This window comes from Xiphophorus hellerii, chromosome 7, assembly GCF_003331165.1.
Source record: "Xiphophorus hellerii strain 12219 chromosome 7, Xiphophorus_hellerii-4.1, whole genome shotgun sequence".
NCBI classification, from domain to species: Eukaryota; Metazoa; Chordata; class Actinopteri; order Cyprinodontiformes; family Poeciliidae; genus Xiphophorus; species Xiphophorus hellerii.
In genome coordinates, this window is record NC_045678.1 from 1,978,599 (window position 1) to 1,996,561 (window position 17,963).

A 17,963-nucleotide genomic window follows, 5' to 3' on the forward strand; every position below is an offset into this window, starting at 1 on the left:
TTGCACCAAGATGCTTATTAAAATTATTAGAACTGGAGAAACATTTTGGATGAGGTGAAATGTCTTCAACAAGCAAGAAGTCAATTTTCCTTCTATTGGAATATTTAGGATTATGTCCTGGATTACTTGTAATCTGCAACAACAAACCTCTGCTGCTTTTATAGAATAGAATATACTTTATTGATCCCCAAGTGGAAATTGCTTATTTGTCGACAAGGTGCTCCATCTAAGGTATTAATATAACCATAAGACATAGTTCATAAAATATACAGTATATATATATATATATATAGATATATAGATATATATATATCTATATATATATATATATATATATATATATATATATATATATATATATATATATATATATATATGACTGAATGTAAATTAATAAAAGGCATGCACATGCAAATATGTAATCTATAAATAAACTATAAGTGAGTACAGAATAAATTAGAATTCAGTAACTCAGACTTGAGCTTTGTAAAGCCTAATTGCTTAAAACAATTTTGAAACTTTCTCTGCCACTTTTGTGCTATGAAACCACCAGCTCAAGTCATCAGTCAGCAGCCAATTAACTGTTTGATGTCCTTCTAATTTATTGAGATTCTACGGTAGAAAATCAAACCTCGCTGCTGTTTCTACATCTACTGTAGGCAACGAAGAAGTGCACAGTAAGAGGAGCAGTTAGAAATACTAACCACTAAACCAAGTGTGTTTGTCCTCCAGCCGTCCCGACACGTCCTTCTCCTGGTTTGTCAACCCTTTCAAGTGTTTTTTCCACCTGGTGTGGCGCAACTACAAGAAGTACATCATCATCGCCCTGGTCCTGCTGATCACTGTGCTGTTCCTGGCCCTGCTTTTCTACACCCTGCCAGGAGCCATCTCTCAGAAGATTATCAACGGATAACACTGACTCAAAATACATTTACTTGGAGAAGCTATAGACAAATATTCAGCCCCGTCAGTCTGATTTGTGTGATGTAAAAATTTAAACGGATGTCTCAAACACCCAGAGGCAAAAACCTGCTTGAGTGCTGATGTAGTTTAGCAGACAACTGAGGCCAGAACAGAACAGAACCTTCAGAGTATCATGACAAGGAGCCGTCATGGAGGAAAAGTGGAAAACATTTTGCTGGCTCAGGTAAAATGAATGAGCCCTGCTTTTTTGTGTTCTGACTCCATGTTTTGTACAAACTAACTCCACATTGCAGGGAGTAATAATAATAACACTGGTTTGCACTGGGAAAGCTTTTGAAATGAACAAAGAGCACATAGTTGGAGGAAAACAATATTTATTGGAATTAACTTTTTATTACATCAACACTAAGCATGTAGAGCAGGGGGCCAGTCCTCTAGAGCCACCGTCCTGCAACTTTTAGATGTATCCTTACTTCAACAGACCTCAATCAAATGGCTGAATTTCCTCACCAACAGTCATTCAGCTCTGAACAGGCCTGGTAACGAGACATTGATTTGACTCAGGTGTGTTGGAGCAGGGAAAGTTGCATCCTGGTAGCTCTGGAGGACTGGAGTTGAGCATCCCTGATGTAGAGTAACATTAGTGATGCTTTGAGTAATGCAACCCAAGATTCTCTGTATTGTGTAAAAAAAAACTGATTAAGAACATGTTCATCTAATGATTTAACATGCTTTGAATCACAGATTGTGCCTGTAGAGAAGCGTTTTAGAACCTGTGCTTTATTCTTTCGTTTTGTACGTGGTTAAGGTGCTTTTTGCTCTAAAATAAACTCCATGCTAGCATGCTGACTCTGCTGTGTTTTACATGAAGTTCACTGTGAAATATGAACATCTGTCAGTAACATGGCCCGCGGCGACTGGCTGATTTGATCATAGGAAGAGGAAGAAGATGATGTCACAGTGTGCTCGTGCGGGGACACGTTAGGGCCCCGCAGGATCAGAGAGGAGGAAGGAACGGCCGGCAGGACGGCAGGAATGGAGTTTCCAGAAACGGTGCTGAGGAAGCTGCTGGTGTGAGGAGATGATGAGTTCTGTCTCTGCTGGTTGTTGGAAGCTGAAACACAAGATGAGACCGATGTGTGTTCAATGCTTCACAAGGACAGAATTTTCAGAGAACAATCAGGCAGACAAATGTCACCAAACTGCTTCTGCTCCTAAAGCAGCCAAAGTGGTGCAGCTTGTTCCATTAGTGATCACTTTTCTGCCATTACTAATTTGCTTGCTAAATTTATATCTATTATATGTTAGAACTATGTTCAAATTATCCATTTTACTTGACTCCGGATCTGCTTGACATCATAAAGTTTTATATACAGTAACTGTAAATACTAGCAGGAAGAGATAAAAGGTTTTTGAGAGTTTTGTTGTAGTTACAATCCTTGAATAATATGTTAATATCATCTCTCAGTTCATCTCTGACTTACTGTCACAGGTAACATTTAACTGGTAATTGGCATGCATGGACATGTACTTAAAGAAACAGCTTATAGGGTTTTTTAAGTGATGTTCTATCTATGGGATAAAAAAGTCACCAAATGAAATCAATTTTATTACACAGACATACTTTTCAAGGCTGTTGCTGTGACTTTACAGCGTTCCTAAAGGTTTTCCATGTAAAAGTTAGTTTGAGAATATCCCAGACTAAATTCTTGTGATTTTTTAGATTTTTACGACATTCTTGCCTTTTCAATATTCAAGTATTTACTTTGTCTCATTGTCTCAATATCAACTTAATATTTGGGAATTTATGAAACAACTCAATGCTGAGAATGATCTCCTATGTTTTCTTTTTCTTCTCTCTGTGTGTAGGTTTTGAAAGGGGCTTAATGAGCAAAAAATATGGCAAAATTCTTTGCAAATATTTCTGTAGTAGCACCATAAAAACATTGATTTTAATAGCAAAAAATAAATAAAAAAATCACAAACACAATCCTAAAAGGACTGATTTGTTCATTTGTTATGTCAGTAAATATTGACAAATATTTAAAATTATGATCTAAGTGCATTAATAAAAAAGCATTAATATGGCCCTATTATAAATAGACTGCTTCTTCTGTATCTGCAATAAAAGCTGCTTTCCAAGCTTACTGTGTAATCATGTCTTATCTTACCACATGGAGTGCCATGCTGCTGATGCTGCCTGCTGACAGAAACACCAGCCTGAGAGACAACGGCAGCGCCCCCTGGAGCCTGACAAAGGAACAAAACATGGAATTATTATTGCATCTTGATTCGCATTTTCTGTTGAGAAAAAAAATTAGCACTGCCCCAGCAATAAATGTTTTTGCTTTTTTTTTTTTTTTTTACTTTTACACAATACTGTGAAACACTATTCTGCAAAATGCCATAACCTGTAACGATACAGCTTATGAGAACAATTTAGAACAGTATGGATATTAATGTGTTTACCACAAGTTGTTCTTTATTGAAGAATTTTCAAAGCTTGAAGTTAGACATCATGAAAGAGAAATTGGTGAAATGATTCAATGTCCAAATATCTGTTTGTTGTTCTCTGTAGGAATGACAGGAGAAGCAGCAACTAACTATCCAGACTGGAACCAATCAATCGGCAATACAGCGTCAGTAGGTGGAATATCTTTTTTTTAATGCTCCTTTAAATCAATAGAGCCTGTACTTTGATGGGGCTTTTAAAGTTTGATAAAAATCAAATAAATGTTAGGGACACATAATAATCTTTGAGACAACATCTATCAGAGAACTGGCAGCCAATTTTATGATCATCCCAGCCCACAGCATTATTATGGATCAGGTCTCAGTTTAAGAGGTCTAATACATCAACTAGAAAATTCCTGAAGAAATTTAACCGGGGCCTGCCAAAGTGTGCCCGTCAGTTTGGACCCAGCGTTCTCATGCTAAAAATTAGCATCAATGCTAAAGAAAGTTGTAATGTAATCAATAGCACGTGAAGAGTAACAAGCATGTTGATGAACCTGGGCTTGCACCATTCAGTATGTTGAAATTAGTGTATAAGCTAAAATTAGCCAAATGCTAATGTAGGCCTAAATGCTGTCAGTAGCATGTGGGGCATCATTAGAATGTTTTCTTAGATTGACTAACCCTAACCCTAACCCTACCCTACCCTACCCTAACCCTAACCCTAACCCTACCCTTCCTACATTCAGTGATGTAAACATGGCTAATATGTAAGAAAAATAGCTAAAAGCTTATTTTAGGGAAAAGGCTAATACTAATGCACTTGACCTAAGAGAGAAAGATAATACAGGCTAATATTATTGCACCGCCTATGGCGGTGCATTAACCAGGGGGGAGTATTAAGGCTTTTATTTAGAAATTTTAAGTAAGCTTCATTTTAAATGTCCAAACTAATCCCATGAGTAACACTGGTTGGTTAAAATCAGTTATATAATTTCCAAAACAGCAATTACCTGATGTAGAAAATGTCAAGGCTTTTATTTTGAAATTTTCATTAAGCTTAATTTTAAATGGCCACACTAACCTTGGGCATTTTATAACTGATTTTAATCAACCATTGTTACACACAAAACACAAGTAATTCTAAAGGCAGGCTCATTCCTCTGTAGTAACTGACAGTTCTGCCATGTTGTAGTTCTGTCCTAGTTAGAACTATAGTGATGCGTTTTTGTAGTCCTAATCAGCCGCTCTGCCCTGCTCCTTGTTCTGTTGCTATGGTAATGAAGCATGTCTGTCTAATTTATTGAGACTCAACGGTAGAAAACCAAACCTCGCTGCTGTTTCTACATCTACTGCAGACAACGGAGAAGTGCACAGTAAGAGGAGCAGTTAGAAATACTAATTGACAGAATTAGCTGACAGAATTCTATGTGTTTGAGCCAGCCAGTTTGACTGAAAAAAGCAGTCCAAACAACTGTTTCCCATTCGGGAACCGTGATACATATTCGAAAATCGTTTGAAGGGTATTAGAGGGCTATTTGTCGTCTCCGATAGTCCTGCGATTCATATCTCTACCTCACTCAGAGTAATAACAGTGATGAGACAAAAATGTTGTGCGCCGAGGTCTGAAATTTTTCAGAAATACATGGAAGTGAATCAGTGAGATCTGTCAGTTACCCTGGTGTGTGATTTTGCTCTGAAGCACCTCGTCAGAAAACCGTAAGACCTAGAGAAATTTCGAAAACATTTTACCGGAGCAGGCATGCGTATCAATGTCATGACGGAATTTGATATCGATAGTACGATATTTGTGGGCGTGACGGCGATTTCAAAATTGTTTTGGGGTCAAAAATACACTTCATTTCACACTAACGCAGCGGCAGTTGGTGTCAGTTACACTCTGCGTTTCGGCAGTTGGAAATTTTGCACGTTTTTCGCTTTTTATGTCGCCATCGTAACTCCGATTGCCACCAAAAGTAATAGCTCCCCTCCCGGCATCGAGCCGCACATTTTGATACCACTTTTGTGGGTGGGGACGCAGCGGTACGAGCCGCATTAACGGTGATGGAAGAAGTCAGTCACTGCTCTCCTCATGCATTGCTATGGGCAGGCCCCAACTAGAGGAATTAAAGGGTGACAGAAATCGAGATAAGAAAGAGTTGATCAGAGTAAAATTGTTGGGACGATGAAAGGTTTGGAATGACTGAGAGATAAAGAACTGACTGGTGGGAGAGGTGGAGACGTGAGTCACCGTGGGTTTGAAACTGAATCTGTTACGATCCCGAAAACAAGTAAATGGACCCCCCAGCGCTCCCTTTGCCCAGTGTCTGGATCTGGGTTGGGTAATTGTGGGGGAAGTATGCCTCAACGCTCATAAGCCAACTGTCAACGTCTACAAAACGCACATTCTGTCCAACCGACGTCCATCTCAAATTCACTCCTTGTCCTAACAGCATCAGCCTCAAAGAAAAACCATGCTACGGCTGGGAGCACAAGAATAACTTGGTTAAACACTGCTCAAAACTTCATGCAGCAGAAGAAAAGCTTGGAGAGAAAATTTTTGAGCGCACAGAGACTGACAACCAGCGTGCCCTATCCTTGGAGGATGAAACATTCCTATGGATAATGGAAAAGGAAGTTCATCAGGATGAAAACAACAACTGGGTTGCTCCTTTACCGTTCAAGTCCCCTCGCTGGCCACTTCCAAATGACAGAGATCAAGACTGTCTAGACTCAGGTAACTGAGACGTAACCTAAACAACAAACCCCAAATGAATGAACAGTTCTCAGAGTTTATGGACAAGCTGTTCAAGAACCATCATGCAGAGATCGCTTCACCCACCGTCGACAACACTGAATGCTGGTACCTTCCCATTTTCAGGGTATACCATCCCCAGAAGCCCAGTCAGATACGGGTTGTTTTCGACTCTAGTGCAGAGCAGTGTGGTGTGTCACTCAACTCCGTACTGCTAACGGGCCCAGATCTTAATAATGCCCTCCTTGGTGTGCTGATTTGGTTTAGGAATGAGCTCGTTGCAGCCACTGCTGACATCCAGCAAATGTTTTACGGATTTCTCGTCTCACCAGACCACAGAGATTATTTGAGGTTTTTGTGGCATAAGGACAATGACTTGTCAAAGGAGGTCCAGGAGTACCGTATGCGGGTGCATGTTTTTGGTAACAGCCCGTCACCGGCGGTAGCCATCTATTGCCTACGAAGAGCCATTCAGAAAGGCGAGACAAAGTTTGGAACATATATGAGACACTTCGTTGAGAGACACTTCTACGTGGATAATGGATTGATTTCGCTTCCCACTGAATCAGCAGCCATCAACCTGCTCAAGCGAACATGTGACTCCTTGGCTGAGTCCAACCTCAAGCTCCACAAAATTGCCTCAAACAGTGTCTGAGTCATGCAAGCCTTCAAATCAGAAGATCTGGCCTCTGGCATCAAAGATTTGAGTCTTGGTGATGACCCACTACCAGATCAGAGAAGCCTAGGAATGTGCTGGGACATAAACACTGACTCATTCACATTCAAGGTAGCTGTTAATGACAAACCCTACAACCGCCGCAGGGTTCTCTCAGTAATTAACAGTATCTTCGACCCCTTGGGACTTGCATCTCCAGTCACAATAAAAGGCAGGCTTTTGCTACGTGAACTCTCAAATGGAGTTGAAAACTGGGATGCTCCTCTCCCTGCAGACAAAATGGACACATGGGAAACATGGAAATTATCCCTCCAAGACCTGAGCAGCCTGAGAGTGCCACGCTATTATGTGCCAGGATCCCTTTCCAAGTCCACTTACACTGAATTGTGTGTTTTTTGTGACGCTTCAAGCTGGGCTATTGCAGCAGTAGCATACTTGAAAACAGTCAATGCAGAGGGACAGTGTGAGGTTGGATTTGTTTTGGTTGGAAAGGCAAAACTTTCACCACAACCAGAACCTACAATACCTTGCCTGGAACTCTGTGGAGCAGTTCTAGGAGTGGAGATAGCAGAGCTCATTCTGGAAGAGCATGACCACAAACCAAACACTGTTAAATTCTACTGTGACAGCAAAGTGGTTCTTGGGTACGTGTGCAATGATGCAAAGCGCTTTTATGTCTATATACATAATCGAGTTCACAGAATACACCAGTCTACATCCCCTGAGCAGTGGCACTATGTCACATCAGGGCAGAACCCAGCCAATCTAGCTACCAGGTCAATACCTGCACCCCAGCTCATGGACACAAGGTGGTTTAAAGGACCAGACTTTCTTTACAAACTACCTGAACCAGAAACACATGAGTCTTTCGAGTTGATCAAACCTGACATGGATGCTGAAATCCGACAAGTTTCTACTTTCACCACGCAGGTTCAAGAGAATGGACTCACACCAGAACGCTTCCAACGCTTCCCAAAATGGAAATCACTGGTACGTGCCAGTGCCTTCTTAATTCACCAAGTTCGTTCTCACTCATCAAGCAATGCGTCAAACCCTTCATGAAGGGGCTGGCATGAATGTAGACAGCCTCACTCTCCAAAGGAGCTGAATGCTGCCAGTAATCTCATTCTCCAGTCTGTTCAGAAGGATGCTTTTCCTGACGAATACACTTCTCTCCAAGCCAATCAAACTGTCCAGAGCTCAAGCTCCATTATAACTCTTGACCCCTATATGGATGAAGGCCTCGTAAAAGTTGGAGGTCGCCTCAAACATGCTTCATTGGACCCAGAATCCAAGAATCCAATCATTCTCCCAAGCAAACATTATGTGTCAAAGTTGCTTGTCCTGCACTATCATGCCATGGTTGTGCATCAAGGAAGGCAGTTCACAGAAAGTGCGGTTAGGCAAGCCGGTCTGTAGATTGTAGGATGCAAAAGACTGGTCTCATCTGTTATCCACCATTGCATAACAGGCAAGAAACTCAGGGGAAAATTAGAGACTCAAAAGATGGCAGATCTTCCACCTGAGAGACTCAACACTTGCCCTCCATTTTTATATGTCGGGTTGGACGTGTTCGGCCCCTGGTCAGTGGTCACTCGACACACACGAGGAGGAGCAGCACAAAGTAAGAGGTGGGCAATACTTTTTACGTGTATGGCCACAAGAGGTGTACATATTGAAGTCATTGAATCTATGGACACTTGCAGCTGCATAAACGCAATACACAGATTCTTTGCAGTACGAGGTCCAGCAAAACAAATGCGACCAGATGGGGCACCAACTTCATTGCAGCAAGTGTGGAGCTTGGTATGACACAAACAAGCAAAAACCCTCCCAACATTGGCAGCTATCTTCACACTAACAGTTGTACATGGGAGTTCAATCCCCCACATGCCTCCCACATGGGTGGTGTCTGGGAAAAGATGATTGGGTATTCTGTGACTTGCAGAATACTGGATTCCATGCTCCTGCTGAACAAACACACCCGTCTGACACATGAAGTGCTTTGTACCCTAATGGCTGAAGCATCTTCTATAGTCAATGCAAGACCCTTGGTTCCTATCTCAATGGATCCTTCCTCACCATTCCTGCTATGTCCTGCAATGATATTGACCCAGAACCAGGACGTTCCTTCTCCACCAGGAGATTTTTGTGGAAAAGACATGCTCAAAAGCCAGTGGAAGCAAGTGCAGGCACTCGCCAATGAGTTTTGGAGTCGCTGGAGGAACGAATATCTCAACACCCTCCAATCAAGACGCAAGTGGCATAGATCGCACCGCAACCTTCAGCCAGGTGACATTGTGTTGTTGAAGCAAAATCAAGCACACAGAAACGAATGGACAATGGCCATCGTCACAACCACTTTTCCAAGCAGTGACGGAAAAGTCAGGAAGGTGGAAGTGAGGACATCATCTCAGGGCATCTCTAAGACTTATTTGCGTCCCGTCTCAGATGTTGTTATGCTCTTAGAGACTGAAGTGACTCATAAAAAGTAATGGCATCAATAATGTCAGGTGGGGAGTGTTCTGCCCAAGGCTAGAAGTTAGGAATATGTTTTAATAATTTAATCTAAAAAACTTCTACTGTATTGGTTTATCTGTATTTTATTTTGAAGGGGAATTTTGAGGTGGCAGTGCATTGCCATACTAAAAATCAAAATAAGAAACAACAAGAAGTTTTAGCTTGACGTCTGCACGGTCGTTTGCCAATTTCAGCGAGACGTCTTTGCTCTTCATTGCAGATGTTGCATCCGGGTAAGATTGGTCTTTGTACCTTGGGAGATTGGCGAAGATAGGGGAAATTGTCCCTTTGGACAGATCTTTTTTCATTGGTCCGGTCTTCTAATGGCACTTTTGTTAGAGCAGAAGTTGAGACAGACTCAACTGTTTCCTTCTTGCCGCAAACTTCCCCAGCCGGAGAAGTTTGCTTCTTAGAAAGATTTGAGAAATCTTTCCCCAGGAGCGTGGTCTCTACATGGCTATTGTCTTGTAAGGCATTTTTTGTGAAAGCAGAAGATGTCTTTCCAGACGGAAATATGTGATAACTCTCACTAGAGCCTGATAAGGAGAAATCCTGATCATGAAAATCGGAGGAATCAGAGGAATCAGAGGAAATGGAGGAATTGGAGGAATTGTTCCCTACTACAATATCCTCTTCAAGGAAATCAAGGATATTATCATCTGAAATCTCACAGCAAACATCCTCAGGCAGGGAAGTTTGCTGCTTTCTAGCTGGAGAAAGATCAAAAACATACGAATCGAAAATATCATACTCAGAGACGATATTGCACTCGTCCTGAGAGCTAAGTTGTTTCTCTGAGCAAACTTCCCCAGCCAGGGAAGGGTTGAAAAGAATGGCATCAAAATCGTCATACTCTGTGCATTCGTCCCGATAGCTGCTTGTTTCAAAAGTGATTCCCGGAAGCAGTTTGTTAAAAACTTTCCTCACTCCTGTGGTGATCAAATATCTGGCCCCAAAAGTCAGGGGAAAAAACATGGTGGTCAAGACCTCTTCCATCCTAAAAATCGTTGAAAAACACTGTGCTGAGAGTCAAAGAGTTGCTTGTAGAATACCTGATGCTTTGAGATGGAAGCATTCATAATCTCAGGAATGTCTTGCTTCTGATCGTTGTTATGGAAATGGTCAGATCAGTTCTGAATAACTCAAACTATTAACCCTTTGCAACTGCGTCACTTAATCATTTGAGGCGAATGATTAATCATGACGGACGTCAGAAGTTTATATTTCAGGAGGCTGGGGGTTAAAACAGGGATTTTAATAGTTAAATATTACGTTTAGATTGACAATAGTATATTAAAACCATTAATTTAAGTAGGTTTTTATCATTCTATCAGGCTTAAACGTTTGAATCATACTTGACTTAAAAATATCTTAAAAGTAAAATTAAATGTAACTTACAGGCATTTGCTGCTGGTGTTGTTGTAAAATGTGACAAGAAACTTTGCCTACTTGGAGAAGAGCTACAAAGAAATAATTTTGGTTTAATAATTTTACATGTTAGCATAAGTAAAGAATAAAGAATGATCCCAAAGAAATGATGCTGCCGCTCCATATTTGATGGGTTGTAAACAACCCACTCCAACACATTTGTTCTGTACGCTGCGGAAATGAAAACATTAGACACAATACTAGAAAATTCCTGAAGAAATTTAACCGGGGCCTGCCAAAGTGTGCCCGTGGTTTGGACCCAGCGTTATGCTAAAAATCAGAATCAATGCTAAAGAAAGCTGCAATAGTATGAGGAGAATCACAAGAATGTTGACTAACATGAACATGCACCATTCAGGATGATAAAGTAAATGTATCAGCTAAAATTAGCGAAAATGCTAATGTTAGCGTGATTGCTATCAGTAGCATGTGGGACATCACTAGGATGTTGTCTATAATTGACTTCCTCCATTCAGTATGCTAGACATGGCTAATAAGTCAGGAAAATAGCTAATAGCTTATTTAAGCTAAAAGGCTAATGCTAATGAACTGCCTTATAGAGCAAGGCAGTTCCCTAACCTGAGAGAAAAAGATAATGCAGGCTAATATTATTAACCTGAGGGGCATATTGAGGCTTTTATTTTGTAATTTTCAGTAATACGTTAAACAGGTCTGGTCCCAGCCACACGGAGCACTGATGGTGTAAAGAGAACGTAGATTGTGGACGAGGTTTAAATGAGGAACCTTTGTCTAACAGGCCAGTTACACAGAGAGAAGCTGGGATAAATCATTTAGCTTGAAAACTGTGTGTGGAAACATTTTTCCACCTACATCCAAATCTGGAAACAGTATAAACAAATTCATATTTAGAAGTTTGTTTGTGTGCAGGACGGCTGATGTGTCCACAGTGTAAGAAGCCAGTTTGGACTAACCTGAGTCTGGTTCAGACAGGCCTGCAGTTTCCTCTTGGCTCTCCACCTGGCTACCCTCAGCCTGGTCTTCTCTCGACGCTCACGCACCTTCAACGACACAGCCTCATCATAATCCAGTACGACGTTTCCAGAGCATAAAAACCATATTTGTCCCAGGATTAAAAAGCTAACTGACCAGGTCTGCCAGCAGCGGCTGAGGCAAGCTTTTCTCCAGCTCCCGCCGCCTGTTCAGGTTTCTCCTCCGCAGCTCGTTCCGCCGCAGTTTGTATTCTTCGTACAGACTCAGGTCTTTGGTCCAGGGCCGCACCGCCTGCCGGGGCAGACCGCTGGGCTGCAAGGCTGAAGCAGAAGGCAGGGAGCCGGCCAACTGAGGAAGAGTATCTGAGAGGGAACACACAACATTGTTCCTTCCATTATGGAAGATTATTTTTTACAGATCATACTTCTGCCTAGTCCAGTATTATGTTTATAATGTGATAATGTAGATGTAATGTGAGATTTTTACTCCAGTAGTATTGTTTACTGTGCACTGATAATAAATAAATTTAATCTAATCAAAACACACACACAGAGATCTACTCACAGATGCAGGATCCAGCTGGGCTGAAATCAGATCCCAGGTGGATCTGACCTGCTGACGGTCGTGTTGGCTCGGCCGCCCTCCTTTGGGTCTGCAGGAGGAGAAAGAAAGAAAATCTACATCCTATTGACTGGTTTTCACTTTGGTGACGATGGACTGCATCTGAGGACGTCTGTGTGTTAATGTGCGGTGACATCGTCATCACCAGGTATGGTGTTGGTATTTATTTCCAAATTTACTTTCTACTGCAGTACATAGTGTTACCACAAGGGGACAAACCTTGAATTGGAGTTAGTCCTTCTACCACATGCCATAATCTCCTCCCATCATCCTCCCACAGCTTTGTAGCAGTTGGTGAGGTGATGGGAGTGTTCCTACAAACAGCACTACATGTGAAGTTACAGGAAAATTTTGATCACGGAATCACAAAATGTAACTGTGTCAATCTAAAAACCAAAGCAGAATGATTTCTAACACAGCCGGTGTTACAGCCGCAGTATGTAAATGTAAATGTATGTAAATTTGGATTTGGAAAGTATTCCCTCCACAACAGTAAATAAGTGAGCAGGGACTACTGGTCACCTCTGGCTGTGGGGGTGGACCGCGCTGCGCCTGGCAGTCCAGCAGCAGGGTGGCCATCACTTCCTGTTCCTCTGCTGGCTCCTCCTTAATACAGATCACCTCCTCTTCTTCTTCCTCCTCTTCTTCTTTTTGTGACAGCTGGACCTCCTGCTTCACCTGAAGACAATCAGCACCATCTGAGGAAATTTTCAAGGTTCTAATTTGAATCCTTAAGTATTTCTGTGAATAATGTACTGTAATTTAGTAGTATGACCAAAGACAAACACACAGGTGTTCCAAGCAGAACACTTCAGACTCAGATGAAACAAAGCTCACCTGCAACACTGAATCAGGTATTTTGTGGCGCCTTTTCTTTTTGAATTACCCAACATTAATGTCAGAATGGTTTGAGCTATGTAAATGTTTTTCTTATTTATTGAAACTATCGAACACTAAGCAACAAATACATTTCAAACCAGATATTATCATCCACTGTAAAAAAAAAAAAAAATCTACCTTTTATTCTCGCTGACTGACATTAAATCCACCTAAAACTTTCCAGTTCAACATCAGTTAGAATCAGAGTTGGGCAGTGACATGTTACATTTACTTAGTTACATTTACTATAGTAAATTGTAATAGTAATTGAGTACATTTCTACTCCCTAGTTGAGTACATTTGTTTGAAGAAAATTACTCTGGTTAAGACCAGAGTTCAGACTTCAGTCTTGGTTTGATTAAGTGAACTCTGTTCAAATGAATGTGTTAACGCCAAATGGACCGGAAACCGCTCCAATAGCAAGAAGCCAATACCAATAGCAAGAAGCAGGGCATTCTGGGTAAATACAACCAAAACAAAACCACAAGGCTAGCGCTAGCGAGCGAATTGGGTCATGGTCTCTCACCAAAGACAAAGGAGAAATTCTACAACTGCTAAAATCTACTCCATTCTTGTTTGTATTTGGTGAAGTCTTCTTCAGAGTTTTTTATGTCGCTTCTTTCAGTGGTTCTTGGTGCAACGCCACCACATGCAAGGAGGGGAACAGGTTTTCTCAAAAGGTTTGTTTTTTTGACCCAATGCAGTGAGAAGGTGAGACATTCCAGCTGAAAATAGAATAAATATTGCAATTTTGGTCCCTAATTGAGTCAACTGGACTATTGGGTGTGAAAACACCATAAAAATGTTCTCTCATTATTTTTGGTTTACCAAACAGAGATAATGGTAACCCTATACTGATATAAACCTTATTAGCAAAACCTCAAAAAGGCCACATCTCTTCTTGTAGATGTAAATATTTGGTTTCAATCCAAGGTAAACCTTTTCCTGTCCAGCTTAAAACAAAACATGAGCTAATTACTGGATGTGTGCTGTCACCTCTGGAGCAAAAGAGGGCAGCATGGAGCTATCAACCTCTGGGGACAGTGGGACAGGCGCTGGCTGTTGCCCTGACAACAACGTCAGGGTCCTAATGGAATCAGGAGCCTCGGCACATCGTTCTGTTGTAGGCTGCATGGTGACGGTCCATTCCACCTGGTCCACATCCTCCCTCTGAGGTCCATCATGCACCGAGTGATGAAATAAAACTGCATAAGAAACAAGAGGTCTTAGTCCAGATCCTGTCTGACCATTAGACAAACTTCAGCTCACATCAGAGAAACTACAGGTGGAGAAATGCATCGTTCAGCAGAGCGGTGTGCAGCAGCAGCATATATACCTCCTATGCCTAGGCCTGTCACAATAAATCAATTAATCACATCATAAATGAAAAGAACTCAATCATTTTCACTTGCTTGATTTATTGTTTTTCTCGTTTCTCTCTCTTTTTACCAAAAACTGAATGATAAAAGTCTTCAGTCTGGTGTTTTGGTCTTCTTGGTTTTCTTTATTTATTTTGGATATTTCAAATGTCTTCCAGTTCTACTGTTTAGATATTCATTAGAATTTAAAGTTTATTGATCCTTGAGAACGTGTTCTTGCATTTCTATGCCATTATTTCTAGTACACAACTTGAAAATGGTCTCAAAACAATATTATCGTTTATCGCAATAAGTTCTGGGACAATTTACTGCGCTGTACCTGCGCTGCTGTCCACAGACTCGCCCACAGTGAGTGTGAGTGGAAGCAGCAGGTCCGATGAGTCGGAGCTCGTCGCATCTGAAGGACAGCAAACTCTGACTGCTCGTCTGCTTGTGCTATCTGACGAGGTGCATTCTGGGAACAAAACAGAAGCGAGCAATGAGACTCTGAAGGCGCTGAGGCAAAACATACACACCTCACATGTTCACACCTTGGCTGCTGCTAAACAGTACTTCCTCTGCAGACTTGTGAGCTGGACGGGGTACAGGCAGCTCTGCCTTCCCCCTCTGCATGCGGGTGAAGGCGGGCGGCTGGACGCGGATCAGCGCGGAGGCTGATGCCCTCTGCTGCAGCTCCTCCTCCACTCCCTGCCTGTAGTACTTGAGCTTCAGCTCGGTGTAGTGCAGCTTGGCTCGGATGTTGTCGTTCTCCTTCTCCTTCAGGGCCTTCTCCCTCTGCAGCGCCATGACATCTCTCTTCATCACCACCACCTGAGCCTTCAGTTCCTCAAACTTCACTCCAACCACTTTGAGCATCTCGGCCAGCACAGTCTCCACCGCCGTGTTCACTGCTCGCTCCACCACCGTGCCCATCTGACCCCGGATCAGAGACACGGCTATGCTCACATCCATCTGAAAGATTTACCTGCATGTAAACAGCAGTTTAGAGGAGAAAGAAAATCTTTATATTGGTAAAATAATATGAATATGAATGCATGTAAAGTAAAATAATAACTGAGATAATCCTGGTGGCTGTCTACTCATTGGGACTGCAGCTTTCTGGCTGATAACAAATCTTTAAAAAGCCAGTACAGAAGTGACCTGGTGGGCAGGTCAGCCAGTCAGCCCTCTATTACAGCAGAGCAAAAGGGGACAGAGGCTGATTTTCAGACCTTTATGAAGGTAGATTAGATCAGTAACAATGTAATAAGTATGAGCTTGACTGCCGATCAACCAAAATTAAGAAATCAGGGCGGATTTATCAGTGCATCCCCACTATTTATACAGCGGAAAACAAATATGCAGATTTCAGAAATCTAGAAATGATTCCACTAAGTGAGAAAGGGTCTCATTCTGAGGACAAATGAGCATGGTTCTTATCAAAAACATATCATTTTGCAAAAAAAAATAATATTGAAAACTGATCAATTTGCACACAATCTTCCTGATATAAAATATTGATATCACTATTCTATAGAATTCAGCAGGTGTTTTAATTTATCTTTTAAATGACCATCTATATTTAAAATGGCTTTCTATTGGGAGCAAAATTAAGATTAAGATTATTGCCATTTCCGCATCAAGGTACTTGTTCCCAACCAGCAACTCTAATCAAAATAAAACTTTTACTTTTTAAATGAGGCAAAAAGTTATAATGTATTTATTGAACTGAAATAAATCTCAATTTTTAGGTGTTTGATCTTCTGCTCAATAGCCAGAGGTAACTAATAAATTGTTTGCTGATTTTAATCATCAGCTCTTTTATTGGTGCTTCCTTGCTCATCATTAAATTACAAACCCAATCCCATCTATTACTGGTAAGGATTATTGATTCAGATAACTTCAGTCAGAAGTCAGAAAACTGCTGACTGCATTCATTGAGGGTCTTTGTAATTGTTGTCATATACATCAGCTTTATTTTGCATTTTAAAATACCTTGCAAAGAAAAATGCTCTAAAAATAAATCTCTATTTACTTAGATTGCTTACTCTTTAATGCCATCTGGTGGTCAGAATCTGAATGGTATCCCGTTGAATTTTAACAGAATATTTATATCAGTATTTGAAATACAGTATGATGACCTACAAAGGATTAGACTTGTTGCAATTTAATTACAAAAGCTAATTAAATTGCTTTTAATTAGCTAATTAAATAAACTTTTGTAATTAAATTACAAAATTAAATACAGTATTTGTATTTCAAATACTGTATTTCAGTATTTGAAATATAGTATGATGAACCACAAAGGATTAGACTTGTTGAAATGTAATTATTTAACCGTAGCATTATCGATCAAATATTCCAAATGATCCCGATGTCTCCAATTTGATTCTCAACAAAATTTGTTTTTGTGCAATAATAAAATCAATAATCTCTACCTAACTTAGTATCTGGAAGCAAAAACGCAAATAATTTTGTGTACTACGACAAAGAAATCCAGGCAGAAAGGGACTATAGTTTGTTACATAATGAAGAAAGTTCTGAATAATAAACACTGAGAGAAAGTTATGATTCACGTTAAATACTTGACAACTTTATTATTTGTGCTTTTGGATAATTGCAGCCGGTGTTTTTCGTTAATGATAATTAACAGGTTTCTGAAAGGCATGTTGACATGGAGAGCTGCTCCTTCAGTCATTTGAATTCGGTGAGAAACGATCAATTTCTGCGCCCCGGAAGCGTCAACATTCAGTCAGAAAACCACCTTTACAATTCATACTGTCTGCGCTTATTTTACAAAGGCATTATTTCTGCCTTTGTAACTGCAAACTGTTTGTAACTGCAAACAGTTTGCAGTATGTTTGCAATACACAGTCTACATATTTAAGACTGCAGACATATTAAGTCTGCAGTCTTAAATATGTTTGCAGTCTCAGACTTAAACATGATACAAAATCCAATATGTATATGCAGCTATCAATAAAGCTTCTTTTCAAATTCCTTTACGTTAAAGCTCCTCACAACTAAACAAGCTTCCTCTGTTTCTAATGGCGACAGCTTTACTTACCGTCAATATTCTCACACCAAGAGGCTCTATCGCTTCTAATCAGTCACCGCCTTATACTAACATTTATTTAGTCTAAAAACATCGTAAATAAATGAAAGACAGCTTTTTAAAAATGATATAGCAACGCATCAGCTGTTATGCAAAAGATTCTTCTTCTCGCTTGTGTTTTTCTTCTTGTGGTATGTAAGTATGTGGTAACAACTTAATAATGTACTACCGCCACCAGCTGGTAAGAAGCGTGAACCAAGATTGTAACATCTACTCGCCTCCCTGCGGATCATTTCCCTCCAGCTAGTAAAGCGTCACTCATCCTTTTCCTCTTTTCAGACT

General features: G+C 40.7%; 2 protein-coding genes across 5 annotated transcripts in view; one reads left to right on the forward strand and one right to left on the reverse strand.

Annotated features, from left to right (window-relative positions):
• Positions 1–1,767, forward strand: part of fer1l6 (fer-1 like family member 6) — a 37,907-nt gene extending 36,140 nt beyond the window's left edge. For all 3 annotated transcript variants that reach the window (XM_032567270.1, XM_032567272.1, XM_032567271.1), the window contains one exon: positions 733–1,767. In XM_032567270.1, coding sequence (XP_032423161.1) covers positions 733–913 — 181 coding nt within the window. In that variant the 3' untranslated portion in view covers positions 914–1,767. The remainder of the gene's footprint in view (positions 1–732) is intronic.
• On the reverse strand, positions 1,282–17,802 carry LOC116722889 (uncharacterized). 2 transcript variants are annotated; one of them, XM_032567274.1, is made up of 10 exons: positions 17,634–17,802; positions 15,118–15,551; positions 14,907–15,041; positions 14,205–14,395; positions 12,852–13,007; positions 12,273–12,360; positions 11,865–12,070; positions 11,690–11,776; positions 3,096–3,174; positions 1,282–2,038 (listed from the first exon to the last, which is right to left on the reverse strand). In XM_032567274.1, the coding sequence occupies exons 2-10, from the start codon at positions 15,536–15,538 to the stop codon at positions 1,797–1,799; spliced, it is 1,605 nt and encodes a 534-aa protein (XP_032423165.1). In that variant the 5' UTR covers positions 15,539–15,551; positions 17,634–17,802; the 3' UTR covers positions 1,282–1,796. The 2 variants fall into 2 exon arrangements, with proteins under 2 accessions (XP_032423165.1, XP_032423164.1); XM_032567273.1 differs by having other exon boundaries at positions 14,205–14,413; positions 17,634–17,801.
• Between the last annotated feature and the right edge of the window lie 161 nt (positions 17,803–17,963).

Bases quoted from the DNA above. Each gene is read 5' to 3' on its own strand.
- LOC116722889 (XM_032567273.1), bottom strand. From the start codon at position 15,538: ATGGATGTGAGCATAGCCGTGTCTCTGATCCGGGGTCAGATGGGCACG. The intron at 15,042-15,117 runs GTGTGAACATGT...TTTTGTTCCCAG, and splicing joins ACTGTTTAGCAGCAGCCAAG to AATGCACCTCGTCAGATAGC. The intron at 12,071-12,272 runs GTGAGTAGATCT...GTTCCCTCTCAG, and splicing joins CCCAGCTGGATCCTGCATCT to ATACTCTTCCTCAGTTGGCC.